At 60.6% G+C, this 15,864-nt stretch overlaps 1 protein-coding gene across 4 annotated transcripts; it reads left to right on the forward strand.

Moving 5' to 3' along the window:
* Positions 1–1,718: 1,718 nt before the first annotated feature.
* On the forward strand, positions 1,719–15,447 carry MAP3K6 (mitogen-activated protein kinase kinase kinase 6). 4 transcript variants are annotated; one of them, XM_051988075.1, is made up of 29 exons: positions 1,745–2,107; positions 4,197–4,336; positions 5,679–5,702; positions 5,979–6,169; positions 6,291–6,459; positions 6,751–6,857; positions 7,236–7,403; positions 7,519–7,631; positions 7,835–7,994; positions 8,070–8,220; positions 8,307–8,414; positions 8,674–8,723; positions 8,848–8,943; positions 9,214–9,295; positions 9,376–9,509; positions 9,620–9,747; positions 9,998–10,134; positions 11,246–11,351; positions 11,438–11,595; positions 11,670–11,862; positions 11,932–12,067; positions 12,269–12,428; positions 12,761–12,946; positions 13,258–13,363; positions 13,570–13,735; positions 13,828–13,937; positions 14,320–14,402; positions 14,927–15,003; positions 15,162–15,447. In XM_051988075.1, the coding sequence occupies exons 1-29, from the start codon at positions 1,795–1,797 to the stop codon at positions 15,223–15,225; spliced, it is 3,816 nt and encodes a 1,271-aa protein (XP_051844035.1). In that variant the 5' UTR covers positions 1,745–1,794; the 3' UTR covers positions 15,226–15,447. The 4 variants fall into 4 exon arrangements, with proteins under 4 accessions (XP_051844039.1, XP_051844038.1, XP_051844037.1 ...); XM_051988077.1 differs by lacking the exons at positions 13,828–13,937; positions 14,320–14,402; positions 14,927–15,003; positions 15,162–15,447 and having other exon boundaries at positions 1,727–2,107; positions 12,841–12,946; positions 13,570–13,686; XM_051988079.1 differs by lacking the exons at positions 13,258–13,363; positions 13,570–13,735; positions 13,828–13,937; ... (1 more) ...; positions 14,927–15,003; positions 15,162–15,447 and adding an exon at positions 13,154–13,251 and having other exon boundaries at positions 1,719–2,107; positions 12,841–12,946.
* Positions 15,448–15,864: the final 417 nt, after the last annotated feature.

Consider the following 15,864-nt stretch of genomic DNA (forward strand, 5'->3'; position numbering starts at 1 on the left):
CAGATAGTGGGTGACTCTTGAAGGAGAAAAGGAGAAGTTGATGCTTTGTGGGGGAAAGGGGAAGATTTGGAAATAGCAGGGAGGAGAATAGAGTACCCTGGTTCAGTGTGAATGTATGGGAGGAGATGGGGAGCTGAAGGGCCAGGATTGATGAGAGAAGGTCCTGGAGAAGGAAACCAGGGATGCATTTTTTTTGAGGGGTAGGGGGAGACAGGGTTTCTGTAACAACAAGACAGAAATATAAGAAGTCCCATAGGAAGAATGGCTTAGAAGGAGGGGAGAACATGATGGAATGTGTCCCCCCAACTGTTGATAATAAAACTATGTGGTAGGTCTGAGTGTTTGTTGAATAAATGGCTCCCATCTCCTCCCTCCTCCCCCTGCAGACAAATTCCCCAACTCTCCTCCCAGACATCTATTTTCTTCGGGAAGGAAGAGGAAGCTGCAGTTGGCAGCCACCCTACAGGGTAGGGAGATCAGCCCTGACCGGGTGGGCAATGCCCTACAGAGTGCCTAGTTTGGGGATTCGGGAGGAGGAAAAATGAGATGGCCATGGCGACCCCCAGCCAGCAGAATACCAGAATAGGGTGGAGCCATCCTGGCCTGATTTCCCAGTTCCCATGTCCCAACAGGAGGGTAGAGGCTGGTTTTTCAGGGATGTCTGGGAACGGGGACACACCCTGGCGCCCTCCCCCACAAGGATCTGTCTGCCCCTGCAAACACACATTGAAATGCCTGGCTCCCTTTAGCTTCCAAAGAATGTTCATCTGACACCAGAGGAGGCAGTGAGGTGCCTCCTGAAAAAAACAAAAACAAAACCCCGAGATCCGAGTCGGAGGATCTAGGTTAGAATTCTCCTGCTGGCTTAGTCTCTGTGGAGTATCGGGCAAATCACTTAACCAGGGTCCCTCACACTCCCAAGACTTGAAGGGAAATATTATCATTTCCATTTTACAGATGAGAAAGAGAGTATGAGGGACTCTTCCACCAACCAGCACACAGTAGGTGCATAATATAGTACACGGACTCATCATCCTCATCCTCATAACTAGCATTTATGTAGCCTTGCAGAGCACTTTCCATATGTATAATCTCATTTGATAATCACAACACTCCAAGGTAAATGCTATTATTATCCCAATTTTACCAGTGAGGAAACTGAGGCTGAGATTACGTGATTGGTCGGGATCACAAAGCTAGGTGAAGAAATGAGTCTGGAGTCGGGAAGACATGAGTTCAAATTCAGACACTTATCTTGGGCTAGTCATTTAACCTCAATTTCCTCACCTGTGGAATGGGGAATAGCACCTCCCTCTCAGGGTCTTTCTGGGGATCGAATGAGTATGTTGTAAGCGCTATCTATGTACATTTCAGCTATTACTGCGGTGTGAGGCAGGTTCCGAATTCAAGGTTTCGCGACTGATGGGGTGGGGTGGGGCGTCTCACTGCTCGCCAACGTCCCTCACTGGGGCCTCGGGATCCCCCGGAGGGCCGAACCTGATCTCGGAGGGCACTGAAGAGCCCAGAGAGGAACTGACTTGGCTAAGGAGACCGAGCTAGGAAAAGAACAAGCTGGAGCGCGGACTCGCCCCTTCCACGGCCCCTCCCCCTCCTCCACTGCTTGTAGGTCGGCCCTCGCGAGTCTCCAGCCCACGGGTGTCCCAGGCACGAGGCCTGGAGTCCGGGGCGGGGCGGGGCGGAGCCGCAGGGCAGGGCCGGGCCGGCCCCCACGTGAGAGCAGCAGCAAAGCGGGGAGCTGGAGCCACAGCGCGGCCACTGGTCTGAGGTGCGGGGATGGCCGGCCCGGGCCAGCGGGGGCCGGAACGCGCCGGGAGTTGCTGGCAAGACCCGCTGGCTATGGCGCTGAGTGCCCCGAGGCCGCCGGCCCCTGGCCGGGGCTGGGGGCGGAGCCGGCCACTTAGTGTGGTCTACGTGCTGACCCGGGAGCCCGAGGCCGAGGCCGAAGTCGAGCCACTGCCCCTGCGCTGCCTCCGCGACGCTTGCGCCCAGCTGTCCGGGCCGCGCCCGGCGCCGCAGCTGCGCACGCTGCCCTTTGGGACCGTGGCCCTGGGCGAGCCCGCCGCGCTAGACGCCTTCTACAACGCGGGTGAGTAAGATCGGAGCCGGCTAGTGAGCAGTGCCCTGGGGGCGGGGCCTGGACTGGGGGCGGGGCTAAGAGGGCAGGGCCGAAGGCGGGGTTAAGAATGGCGGGATTCAGGGAAAATGGCCTCTGGAAGGCCAGATGAGGGAAAGGTGAGGGCGGGGCCTGTAGCCTAGGGCGGGGCTAAGAGGGACGGGACTCTAGGCTTAGAAAACAGAATGGGCAGGGCAAGGTAGATTTAAAGGATAGGCGATAGAAGGGAGGGCGGGGCCTTTGGACTCCGAGGGCGGGGCTACAAAGGAGGAGCTGCAGTGCGACTGAATGAGCAGGGCTTAGAAGGTTCACTTGGGACAGGAGGATCAAGGGAGCTGAATTCGAGGGATACTAGTGGGAAGGGAGTAATGGGGACAAAAAATACAGTGGGTGGAACTCAGGGGGATTGCTCAAGAAGATGGAGAAGAGAGCGGGGTCAGCCTAAAGGGGTGGGGGCCTCTGAAGGTCAGGTTTAGAGAAGAGTGGGCGGGGCTTAGAAGGGGGGCGACTATAAAGAAGTTACCTGGCGGGGCTCCAAGGTAGAAAACTAGAAGCATCATTGTTTTATGGGGCGTGGCTTAGAAAGAGGTGTGTCTATAAAAACCTATCAAAGGATCCTCAAGGGATGATAACCTCGGAGGGGTGGGCTCAGAACTTGGGGACGAGGCTAATGAGGAAATGAAGTCTAGGGGCGGAGCCAAGAGCCAGACACTCTAGGATGGGGGGCAGAGGGGTGGAGCCTCAGGGGCGGGGTTCCCGGGGGCAGGACCCACTCAGTATCTTCAATTATGGGCTGTCAGAACTCTTACCCTGAGTCAGCCCCCAACTTCTCTAGGTTTGGAAACCAGCTTGTCTATTCCCCGAAAGGCCGTTCCATGAAATCATTGTTTAAAATGGCATTCCCAGTACAGGGGAAGAGATATACAAGCACACGCTTCAATTCTGTAAAGCAAACATTTATTAAACAGCTTCGGCGGGCCTACCGGGGAAATGGACACCCAGCCTGAGTCTCGTTCTCGGCCGCGGTCCTGGAACCTGGCTGGGATGGGCCCCATCGCCCAGGGGTGGGACTGAGGACATTGCTCCTTCTAAGACAGCTTTCCCCTAGAACCAGGATTGTGCTCCTGGTGTTCTGCTCCGACGGAGTCCTGTCTGAGGCTGAGAGGCCCCGAGTCTTGGGACCTGCAGGGTCAGGACCCAACAGAATTGGGATGAGAGACTAGGAATCCTGGCTCTCGGCCCAGAGCCCTGTTCCCAGGGCCTCCTCCCCCTGCTTCAGGGTTGGGCTTCCTGCCGGGAAGAGGCAGCCTCTTGCACAACCACGGGAAGGGGCTGACAGCAGTTGGAAGGGAGGGGCCCTCAAGGCCTTGGAACCCCGAGCTGGGGTTGAGTAGAGGTGGGGCTAACAGTTCTCTTCTATAAAATGCTTAGTTAGGTTAGACCAGATCATCTCTAGCTCTATCTACTCAGCTCTGACACTGTTACAAGATTCCTCCCGGTTCTAAGATACTGTATTCTTAAGTCCCACCCAACTCAACATCCTGGGTTCTAAGACCTCTCCCATCTCTGACATTCTATGTTCTTTTTTTTTTTTTTTAATTTTCAATAGCTTTTTATTTAACATTCTATGTTTTAAAGTCCAGTGCCAGTTAATGAATCCCCTGAGAATGAACGGATCTCTTTCCCCCTTTCTTACCCCCTTGTGGGAATCTGGGGAATGAGCTGGGAAATTCTCTTCTTGTTTTTGTCTTTACTGTGAGAATCCACATTTCCTCCACAGGTTGGGGAGACAACCCAGGCTCAGAAGCCAGGGCCAATGGCAGGGGTTGGGGAGAGACAGTAGCCCACCTGCTTTCTAAGGGAAGGCTGTGGGGACCAAGCCTGAGGTGGTTGGGGGCGGAGAAGGTTATTTCTTCCCTAGATCTGACATGACTTCTTGAGTTTTTTTTTTTTTTTAACTTTTTCCCCACATTTGTCACTTTCAAATCATGCTGAGGGTGGGGGGTTCCTTGGAGAATGATCCTCTACCATCCCTTACTCCTCTCTCTCCTGTCCCTCCCAGATGTGGTTGTGCTGGAAGTGAGCGGTTCCTTGGGCCAACCCTCCTTGTTCTACCACCTTGGAGTGAGGGAGAGTTTCAGCATGACCAACAATGTGCTTCTCTGTGCCCAAGCTGACCTGCCTGATCTCCAGGCCCTCAGGGTAGGTGGGCATCCTTAGGGCAAGGCTGGGTGTGAAGGGGGGGCACATTCCCTCCTTTAACTCCAGTAGGACCTTGGACAAATCACTCATTCACAACCTACATTACCCCACCATGAGACTCTTGGAAGGTCAAGTCAGGTCCACAAGCAATTATTAAGTGCGTACTGTGTACTATTGGGTAGTATATTGGATTTTTTAAATAACTTTTTATTGATAGAACCCATGCCAGGGTAATTTTTTACAGCATTATTCCTTGCACTCACTTCTGTTCCGATTTTTCCCCTCCCTCCCTCCACCCCCTCCCCCAGATGGCAAGCAGTCCTTTACATGTTGAATAGGTTACAGTATATCCTAGATACAATATATATGTGCAGAACCGAACAGTTTTCTTGTTGCATAGGGAGAATTGAATTCAGAAGGTATAAATAACCCGGGAAGAAAAACAAAAATGCAAGCAGTTTATATTCATTTCCCAGTGTTCTTTCTCTGGGTGTAGCTGCTTCTGCCCATCCTTGACCAATTGAAACTGAATTAGCTCTCTTTATCGAAGAGATCCATTTCCATCAGAATACATCCTCAAACAGTATCGTTGCTGAGGTACATAATGATCTCCTGGTTCTGCTCATTTCACTTAGCATCAGTTCATGTAAGTCTCGCCAGTCCTCTCTGTATTCCTCCTGCTGGTCATTCCTTACAGAACAATAATATTCCATAACGTTCATATAGTATATTGGATTTTGAGGCTATCTCCTGCTCCCACCCTGGTCACTACCTTCATGCTCTTGGAGAAGTCATTTGGCTTCTCACAGTTTCCATCTTCTTCCTCATCAGTAAAATGAGAGGTCTGGCTTGTGAGCTCCTTGAGGGCAGGCGCTTTCACCTTTGACTTTATACCCCCAAGGCTTAGTGTTTGACATAAGGGCTTTGTCAGTGTTTCTTGCCTGAAGATTTCTGAGGTCTCTTACCACTCTGACTAAATTCTGGGACCTGTGCTCTCTCTAGGCCTCAGTTTCCCTTTAATAATAATAATCACTAGCATTTATATAGATTTTAAAATTTGATCCTACAACAACTTAGGCTCCTTAGCAAGGTCTCTGAAATCAGGATTTGAACTCAGGACTTCCTGCCTCCAAGTCTAGCCCTCTTGTCCACTGTGCTACCTCTTTTATAACAAAGGGGGAAAGGGGGAGACTAGATGACTTCTGAGGTCCCTTACAGCTTTAAATACACACTTATGGCAGGGGGCGGGGCAGCTGGGGGTCCCTCCGCCTACCCATGTGTGTTTGTGTGCCTGGGATGGACAGGAGGTCAGGACCATTAACTTGCTATTTTTTCCCTGCAGGAAGACGTCTTTCAGAAAAACGCTGTGAGTAGAGACGGAGCTTCTTTCCCTGGCCCAGACCTCAGTCCAGCCCGGCCCACAATCCCCTTTTCCCTCATTTTAGTGTCTTCCCCCCCCTTCCCCCAGTCCTCTCCAGACACATGCACACATGTGCACCCGGTCCCTCAGACATTTTCCAGACTGTTGTTTTTGCCTCTGAGTCGCTCCGTCCGGGCAGTCCTGACCCACGGCCAAGGGGCAGACACGGGAGCCGTCTGGAGGGGAGCCGTGCCCCCCCTCATTGCTGGGACTCCTTTGCAGGATTGTATCGGGGGCTACACCTTCATCCCCTACATGGTGACGGGCCAAGGCCGGGTCCTGTGCGGCGATGCAGGTGTCATGAAGGGGCTGGCGGAGGGCTTGTTCCAGTCGGGGGCAGGCGCTGAGACCCTCCTCAGCCCCCTGGTGGGCAGGCTTGTGCGCCTGCTGGAAGCTGTGCCCACCACCTCCGGGTACCTCGGGTGGAGGCGGCAGGGGCTGGGAGGGAAGGCCTGGGGGCCGTGAGCCTGGGGATGCTATGGGAGATGGGCATTGGGCGGAGACCCTGGGAGATCCCCCACCTCCTTCACCCAGGGGCTACTTCCGCGAGACCATGCGCAGGGACATCCGCCGGGTGCGGGAGCACTTCTCTGGGGACCGGCTTCGGCGTGAGCTGGGGCGGCTGCAGAAACGGCTGGACAGCGTGGAGCTGCTGACCCCCGACATCATCATGACCCTGCTGCTGTCCTACCGGGACGTGCAGGTGAGCTGGTCCTGCGAGACTCTGTCGCCCACGCTGCAGGATGTTAGGATGGCGGCCCATTTTGCAGAGAAGGAAACCAAGGGAGGGCGCTGCGAGGGAGTCAGAGACCCTGGGCTCCGACCCCTCCTCTTACTGCCCAAGTCCCTTCTCTTCTCAGTTCCCCCCTGGGATTTGCCCTCGGAGTCAGAGCCTGGACCCCCAGGCCAGCCTTCCTCGCATGTCCCATGGGAGACGGCAGGGGCACTGAACGGGGTGGGAGTGGTCACCGCCTCTCCCTGCCCTCTCCCCCAGGACTACGGGGCCATCATCTCCCTGGTGGAGACGCTGCAGGCCTTGCCCACCTGTGACCTGGCAGAGCAGCACAACATCTGCTTCCACTATACCTTTGCCCTCAACCAGTAAGGTCCAGAGGGAGGGTGGGGGAGAGGCCCCCAGGGGGCGGTGGAGGAGAAGTCCCCAGGGGGAGGGGGAGAGGGGGAGGAGAAGCAGGGGGGGAAGGGGGGTGGGGGGAGGGGGAGAGGCCCTGGGGCAGGTGGGGGAGAGGCCCCCAGGGTGGGGGAGAAGGGGGGTGGGGGGAGGGGGAGAGGCCCCCATGGGGGCGGTGGGGGAGAAGTCCCCAGGGGGAGGGGGAGAGGGGGAGGAGAAGCAGGGGGGGAAGGGGGGTGGGGGGAGGGGGAGAGGCCCTGGGCAGCTGGGGGAGAGGCCCCCATGGGGAGGCTGGCTGAGGACCCAGGAGCTGCAACCCAGGACGCCCTCTCGCTGCCTTCTGGCTCCAGGAGGAACAGGCCTGGGGACAGAGACAAGGCCCTGTCGGTGCTGCTGCCCCTGGTGCACAGCGGGGCCGTGGCCCCCGACCTCTACTGCATGTGCGGCCGCATCTACAAGGACATGTTCAGCGGCTCCGGCTTCACGGACACGGGTCACCGGGACCAGGCCTGTCACTGGTGAGAGCCGGCCCCCCTCCCGCCAGCCCCGGGGCCTCGGGGAGCACGGCCCTTTCAGGGCCCAGCCTGGGCCCAGCCCTCGGCTCCCGCGCCCTCACGGCCGGCTCCGCCACAGGTACAGAAAGGCCTTTGAGACGGAGCCCAGCCTGCACTCGGGGATCAACGCGGCCGTGCTGCTCCTGGCCGCCGGACACCAGTTTGAGGCCTCGGACGAGCTCCGGCAGATAGGTGACTGGCCCCGCTGCCCCAGGGACGCGGCCCGCCTTTCCCCGGTGGGAGGGGCGGGTCCCAGCCCGGCGGGGGATGGGGGGGAGGGGGAGGGCCCTGGGCAGCAGGAGGGGGGGAGGGGGAGGGGGAGGGCCCTGGGCAGGAGGGGGAGGAGGGCCCTGGGCGGGCGCCCCCGTGCCAGCCCTGTGTCCGCCCGTGCTCAGGCCTGAAGCTGGGGTGCCTGCTGGGCCGCAAGGGCAGCGTAGAGAAGATGCAGTATTACTGGGACGCGGGCTTCTACCTGGGCGCCCAGATCCTCGCCAATGACCCCGCGCAGGTGGCGCTGGCCGCCGAGCAGCTCTACAAGCTGAACGCCCCGCTCTGGTAGGCGCCGGGCTGAGGGGCGGGGGGCGGGGGGCGACCCCCCGGGGCCGAAGCCGAGCTCGCCTGTGCCCGCAGGTACCTGGCCTCGGTCATGGAGACCTTCCTCCTGTACCAGCACTTCTGCCCGGCCTCCCGGCCCGCGGGGCCCATGGGCCGCCGCGCCCTCTTCTGGCTGCGCTTCCTCCTGCAGGCCTGCCAGCCCTTTGCTGCCGCGGACGAATGCCCGGTAGGGCGGCATGGGTGGCGGGGGAGGGGGGTGGGGGAGGGGCTGGGCCGGGGCCGGCGCAGGGTGAGCCCTTTCTCCCCCTCCAGGTGCTGATCCTGGAGCAGAACAAAGTGCTGCAGCCGGCCCGGCTCCGGGTGACCGAGGGGAGCCCCAGCGGGGCCGTGACCTTGAGCCTGCTGGAGTCTGAGACAGAGGTGGGGCTGCCTGAGCCCTGCCCCCGTGCCCCCCGGGGCCTGAATACGCCCCTCCCCCTCGGCACCAGCCCCGCCCCCACCTCCTTGTCACGGACCTGCATGCCCTCCAGACTGACCTGTCTCTTACACCTTGGACCCAATCCCCGCCCCCAATCCCCTGAACCCCTCCCTCCCCCATGGCTTGGAATCCCCTCCTCCCAGGCCTGTAGCCTGCACCCCAGGACTCCCCACTCCCCTAGACCGGTCCCCTCTCCCTCAGGCTGCCGGCTCTGGCTGGACCTTCCCCGAGGCTTCCATCCGGGGCGTCAGGTGAGATACAGGCCCCTGGACACGCCCCTCCTCGGTCCTGGCGGAGGACGCCCCCCTGGGGTGGGCGGGGCTCCCTGAGGGCTCCTGGGGGCCCAGGCCCACCCCGGCCCCTTCTCCCGCCCAGCATCTCCAAGAGGGACGAGCGCTGCTGCTTCCTGTACGTGCTGCACACGGCCCAGGACTTCCAGCTGGGCTTCTCCAGCCAGCAGTACTGCCAGTGGTGAGCCCCGGGAGTCAGCCGAGGGAGGGACTCGGTGGGAGTGAGGGTCTCGCTGGGGGCCCGGGCTCCCAAATCTTCACGCAGTCGAGGCCGACGCCCTCCCCAGGTGGGGGGCGACCGAGGGTCCCAGAGGGGCCGGTCCCTGGGCCCTGCCCCAGGCTGGCCCGGAAATAGCTGCCTCTTGGCCTGGGCAGGGGTCGGAGGCCTCTGGCCAGGAGGGTGGGGGCAGGCGCGGGTGGAGGCCCAGAGTGGCTGGCTGGGCCCCCGCAGGTTCTGCAAGCGGATCCAGGCCTTCGTGACCCAGCCAGTCCTGCCTGGAGATGAGGGCTCGGCCCCCAAGGAGGTGCTGGAGGTGAGGGGCGTGGGGGGTCCCCGGGGGAGGGGCCGAGGAGGCCGCCTGACCCTGCCTGACCCTGCCTCCCCCTGCCCCAGTTTGACTATGAGTACACAGAGACGGGAGAGCGGCTGGTCCTGGGCAAAGGCACCTACGGGGTGGTGTACGCCGGTCGGGACCTGAGCACCCAGGTGCGGATCGCCATCAAGGAGATCCCCGAGAGGGACAGCAGGTACCCGGGCCGGCTCTGAGGAGGGTCGTGGGGGGGGGGGGGCGTGCTCGGCTTGGGCAAGGACGTGGTCTGGGGGCCACGGGGCTGAGACCACTCCGACCCCACCCCAGGTTTTCCCAGCCCCTGCACGAAGAGATCGCCCTGCACAAACGTCTGCGCCACAAGAACATCGTGCAGTACCTGGGCTCCATCAGCCAGGCCGGCTTCCTCAAGATTTTCATGGAGGAGGTGCCTGGAGGTAGCTGGGCCTGGGGCTCCGGGGGCTCCGGGGGCAGCTATGGGATTAGGGCTGCGGGCTCGGGGCTCAGCGTGGGCCAGAATGTGGGATGGGGGGAGCGGGGGGGGGGGGCCTGCGGGCTCGGGACCGAGGGAGGTGAGCGCTGTGCATCCGGGGCTCAGGAAGGGTCACAGAGGGAGGGGAGGCTTGGCCACAGCCTGGGGAAGGTGGGAGATGCTCAGCGGGGTCTGACGCCCATCCCTGTGCTCAGGCAGCCTGTCGTCCCTGCTGCGGGCTGTGTGGGGGCCGCTCCAGGACAACGAGAGCACCATTAGCTACTACACCCGGCAGATCCTACAGGGCCTGAGCTATCTCCATGACAACCACATCATCCACCGTGACATCAAGGTGCTGGCGAAGGGCTCAGGGGAGAAGGACACATCCGAGCGCAGGGGGAAGGGCCAGGGGAGGGTCACAGTGGTCAGGAATGACCGGGCCGAGGGGGACTCGTTAAGGACCGATAGGGCCGGCTGCTGCAGCGCTTAGCCCTGACCCCGTCACCGTCTTGACCCATGAGTGGCGTTAAGGCCTAGATGATGTGCTTGGGAAATTCACAGGGGGCCACCAGCTCAAGGGCAAGGTTGGGGACCTTTTGTCCTAGCTCCATTTTGTCTGTGTCCGGGCACTTCGCCCAGCGCCGGGCACCCAGTAGGTGCTTAACAAGGGCTTTTGAAGTGGCACAAATTACATTGAAAATTAGAAGATGCAGGCAGGGGCTAAACAATGGCAGGGGTCCTCAAACTGTGGCCCACGGGCCAGACGTGGCAGCTGAGGACGTTTCTCCCCCTCACCCGGGGCTGTGAAGTTTCTTTATTTAAAGGCCCACAGAACAAAGGTTTTGTTTTTACTATAGTCCGGCTCTCCAGCAGTCTGAGGGACAGCGAACTGGCCCCTATTTAAAAAGTTTGAGGACTCCTGGTGTAGAGAGTGATTAAGGTGTCGATGGGCGTCCCAGTCTCAGTTTTAGAATTAAAAGGCCAGGCCTGGGGGGAGCGAAGGTCCCGGGGGGAGCAGGGGCAGCAGGCTCGGGGTGAGCCACAGGATGGCACGGCAGCCACGGCGACGCTCGGATGCCTGGAGCCCGGGAGGCGGCTCCTCAGCTGCAGTCAGATCCACGCCCAAGGGCACCGACGAGCCAGGGCGTCCCGCGGAGAGTGACCGGCGGGGAAGGAACAGGAGCACAGCAGGAGAGGGGGCCGCCCAACAGGCTTCCCATTTTACAGAATACTAAACTGAGGCCTTACTCCATGAATCTTTGATGAAGTGGGAGGGACAGAGGAGAGTCACGGTGCCGTGGGGATGGGACGGAAGTGACACAGACCTGGGCTGGAGAGGGGCAGGAGGGGAGGATGGGCCAGGCTGGAGAGAGCCGCCCCCTCCAGGGCTCCCAGGCCCCTCCACCACAGCAGGACGTCAGGCCCTGGGGTTCTCCTGACGGACGCCTGCGTTCTCTCCCCAGGGGGACAACGTTCTGATCAACACCTACAGCGGGCTGCTCAAGATCTCCGACTTCGGCACCTCCAAGAGGCTGGCGGGCATCACCCCCTGCACCGAGACCTTCACAGGTGGGGTCCGGGGGCACTCGGTGGGGGAGGCCCTTCCTTGTGCCGGGTGGGGCTGCGCCTTCACTCAGCCTGCGTCTGCCCGATAGGGACCCTGCAGTACATGGCCCCCGAGATCATTGACCAGGGCCCCCGAGGCTACGGAAAGGCGGCTGACATCTGGTCCTTGGGCTGCACCGTCATTGAGATGGCCACTGGACGCCCGCCCTTCCATGAGCTGGGCAGCCCCCAGGCCGCCATGTTCCAGGTACCCTCATCCTTCTGGCCAGGCCGGCCCCAGGCCATGCGGGCGGGACCCAGTGACCTTCCCCCTTTCCCCAGGTGGGCATGTACAAGATCCACCCCCCGGTGCCCGGCGCCATGTCTGAGGAAGCCAGAGCCTTCATCCTGCGCACCTTCGAGCCTGAGCCCAAGCACCGGGCCAGCGCAGCTGCCCTGCTGGGGGACCCCTTCTTGCAGCCTCGGCGTAAAGCCCGGAACTCCACGTCGCCCCCGCACCCCCCTCTCCCTACAGGTGTGCCCCGGGCCGGGGGCGGGGGGGAGGGGCTGGGCAGGGCCCGGCCTGACGGCGTCTGGTCCCCAGGTGTCCCGCCCAGCGGCCCGGCCTCCTCGGCCGGCCAGTCGCAGACGGTGCCGTGTCCGGGGGCCAGTCCCCAAGCCAGCCTCTTGCCCCCCAAGCGCTGCTTCAGTGAAGGAGGAGCCCTCAACAGCCGGCTCCGGTGAGGACTGTAGGCGGGGGAGGGGGGACAAGACCTGGGAGATCGGGCCCCTCTGATCCACCCATCCCCAGGGACCATTCCTGCACCTGGCACCAAGTGCCCCCTGGCGCCCGGAGGGGTCTCTGCACCTTCCTGCTGGGGCAGGCTCCAGGGCTCCAGTGGCCCCGGTACTTGGTGCCATTGTCCCCGGGCCGTGTTCAGGGCGCCCGAGGACTCTGCCGCGGAGCAGACCCACTCCCCAGAGGAGACCCCGCAGCGGTCCCTGATGCGCAAGGAGAGTGAGCAGAGGGCCATGCTAGAGCAAGTGCTCAGCCAGGAGCTGCCCGCCATCGTGGAGGGCCTGCAGCGGGCGCTGGAGCAGGTGGGCACGCAAGCCTGGGGGCTCTGGAGGGCTGGCCGTGGGGGAGAGCTTGAAGAAGCCTTTCTCTTCATTCCACTTTCTCCGCCTCCAAAGGAGATCCTCCGGGGTCCTTTCATCTCTAAGCCATCTTGGTTTTGGGGTGCCACCCCCCCCACTGCCCACATCCAGCCCATCCCAACCGCCCCTCGCCAGCCCTTCCTCTTATTAGCCCTGGCTCTGAGACATCTGGGCCCGGACCTGCCAAGGGAGCCGTTTCAAGGGCACCATCCCCTGGCTGTAGGCCGGGGCCCCGATGAACCAGCCCTGCTTCCCTTCCCTCGCTTCCTGCCTAGGGCCCCCCTGGGCCACACCTGAGCCGGGAGCAGGTGGCCCAGCTGGTGAGAGGCCTCCGGAGCTACATTTGCTCTTCCAGCCGCCGACAGCTGGCCCAGGAGCTTCAGGCCCTGCAGGAGCAGCTTCGGGCCCAGGGGCACAGCGTGGGATTACTCCAGGGACCCCTTTTTGCTTTCCAGGATGCTGTGAGTGGGGATAAGGCTGGGAGGGGGCTTTCAAGCTGAACCACCCTCTGGCCTCTGGCCCAGAAGTCAGCCCTGCCCACGGGGTCCCCCCGGAATCCCTGCCAAGATAGCTTCTGCTCACGTGGGAACAAAGACCGGTGTCCCCCAGACTTCCCAAACCCCTCAGATCTCCCCTGCTCCTCCTCCCCTGCACCCTCACCCACCTAGGACACAGCGGACTCTCCTCCCAGCACCTAACTTCAGCCCGGCTCTGATCGCAAGTGCTGCCCTTTGACTTCAGCTTTCTCTTCCCTGAAATAACCCCCTCCCAGGTGAAGCGGGTCCTCCGCAGGCACGAAATCCGGCCCCACTGGATGTTCGCCTTGGATGGGCTGATGAGCCGGGCTGTGCGGGCGGCCCTGGCCGTGCTGGGGACAGGTCAGGCCTGAGCTGGGGCTCATGGGCACAGGGTTGTCACTATGGGCGAGGGTAAAGGAACGGATGTAGGGGGAGGAAAAAGAGGCACATCTTCTGGCCCAGGGCCACAGCAGATGCCCCGGGCCAGGCTGGCACTGCCCTCCCTGGGGCCCCTTACTCATGTCAAATACAAACTGGCTCCTACTGCCCGTCTCTTGTTCTTTCAGAGCTAAAGAAGCCAGCTGCAGGGGAAGCTGAGGAGGGCAGTGAGGAAGAAGAGCAGGAACCTGGGCAGAGGGGTGTGCCCCCCAGGAGGAGACACTCAAGGGCACCTGATGAGGATCCCATACCCCTTATGGCACAGCTGAGCCTCCTAAGGGCAGAGACAGGCAGGTGAGCACACTGAGGGACACTCTCTGCCCCAACAGAAGTCAGTGGATGTGTATAGGGCAGTCAGCCCCTTCTCATCACCCCTTGTCTTTCAGACTCCTGGGACATCTGGCAGAGAAGGAGAGACAGTGCCAAGCATTAGCCCTCAGGGCCCTGCAGTGTGCAGAGGAAACCTCAACTCTAACCTTAGGCTCTGGGCCTCCCGGTAACTGAGGGCACCTGCCTGGAGTGCCCGGTGGGGAGGTGGGACTTGTGCCACCTGTGGGGCTGGCCAGCCCAGAGTATCTGGGTGGGGAGGTGGGACTTGTGCCACCTGTGGGGCTGGCCAGCCTGGAGCGCCCGGGCGGGGAGGCGGGACTTTGTGCCACCTGCGGGGCTGGCCAGCCTGGAGCGCCCGGGCGGGGAGGTGGGACGCAGCACAAATGGGCTGGAATATGTCCCTCTGGTGAGTTAGCTGGCTAAGTAACAAGAATGACTCCAGTTTGCTGACTCCCAGATGCCATCCGACATTGGGTTTTTGAGCCCAGGAGCAGGGAAGGGGGAGGTAGGAAGGGGAGTCCGGGCTCATCAGGCCATTTCCCTCTCAGATAGCCCAGCAGCCTCCGCAGCAGACCCTGAGCTGACCCAGTGGCTGCAGCAGCTGGGGGTAGATTCCGGCACCATCCGGACAGTAAGTACAGAGGGATTTCTTCTTGTCCCTCTTCGTTTTTCTTGGGCTGTCACAGCCTCTTGGACCAGAGAGGGACCAGGTCCAGGACTCATGGGATAGAATCATGGAAGAACTATATTAAAGGGGGAGAGGGCCTCTGTCCAGCCCTCCATTATCAGAGAGGAAGTAACTAGTCCAAGACCAGAACCCAAACCCAGGGCTCCAGTTGAAGCTCTCCTGAATCTTTTTTGAGAAGGGAACCAAAGTCCAGCAGAGGCCCAGCCTGGCTGAGGAGAGCCAGAGAGAGGGACCAGGACAGAATGGGGGCTCCAAGCCAGAGCTCTCCCACCATTCTGGGCCGCGCATTTTGGCTTCAGTCTCTTTAAGGGCGTAGGGATGTGGACTCAGGGAAAGCAGACATTTTCTTGCAGACTCTCCGGGCCTCAGGGTCAGGGCTGTTATGGGGATGAACTGAGGTAAGACACGGAAAGTGTTCTCGAAAGGCTGTGGGAAAGCTAGCTGTTGTCCTCTCCTCTTGCCCCCAGCTCCTGAGCCACGGCTTCACCTTGCCCATGCTCCTCACCTGCGCCAGTCGAGATGACCTTGTTTATACTCGGATCAGGTATCCTCCCTGATTTACTCAGGCATAAATTTGCAGAGGACCCCCTTCCCTCTCTGATTGCAGCTGCCCCGAACCCTTCACACTGGTCAGCCAGGCCCTCCCACCTAAGGTGGGGTGAGAGCGGGCTGTGCTTACTGAACCCACCCCTCTCTCCCAAGAGGTGGAATGGTGTGCCGAATCTGGAGAGCCATCATGGTCCAGAGGGCCGTGCCAGTGCCCTAGCCCCCCGCCTCAGGCTCAGGCTGCAGACAGACCCATGGACGTCATGGCGGCAGGCGGCCATTCAGCCCGAGAACCAGAAACTGGTGCTTCCCCCCAGGGAGCAGAGGACCCTTCCTCCCCAAAGTGTGTTCAGGGTAGCTGAGAGACACAGGAAGGGCTGCCCAGGGAGGGCTTGGCCCGGGGCCACGGCCAGGTTAGGACATTAAAGAGCATACTTTTGTAGATTTGTGTCTGTCACTTCTACGGGGTCCCTGGATATCTCCATCAACATCTCCCCATCCACCTGGCTGGGAGCCGGGTCTATATTTGTTTTTGATTCTATGTCCCATGTCTAATGCAAAATGTATTTCTAAAGCCCTCACTAAGGACAAAACCCTGGGGATACAGAGAAAGAAGCAACAGTCCCTGCTCTCGGGGACACTGGTGGGGAGATGGTGGGACACGTGCACAGAAGTAGTCAAGGAGGGACAGCCCCAGCAGACCAGAGCCAGACAGAGGGCAGAGAAGGGGCTGGTGGCTGAGGGCAGAAGAGAGCAGCGGGCAAAGGATGTCCCCATGCCCAACCCTCTCCAAAATGAACAAGTTTGAGTATGGGATCCAACTCCCTGACTCTCCTGTCCCTCACAAAGGGTGCCAGGA

Source organism: Antechinus flavipes, chromosome 3, assembly GCF_016432865.1.
Source record: "Antechinus flavipes isolate AdamAnt ecotype Samford, QLD, Australia chromosome 3, AdamAnt_v2, whole genome shotgun sequence".
NCBI lineage: Eukaryota > Metazoa > Chordata > Mammalia > Dasyuromorphia > Dasyuridae > Antechinus > Antechinus flavipes.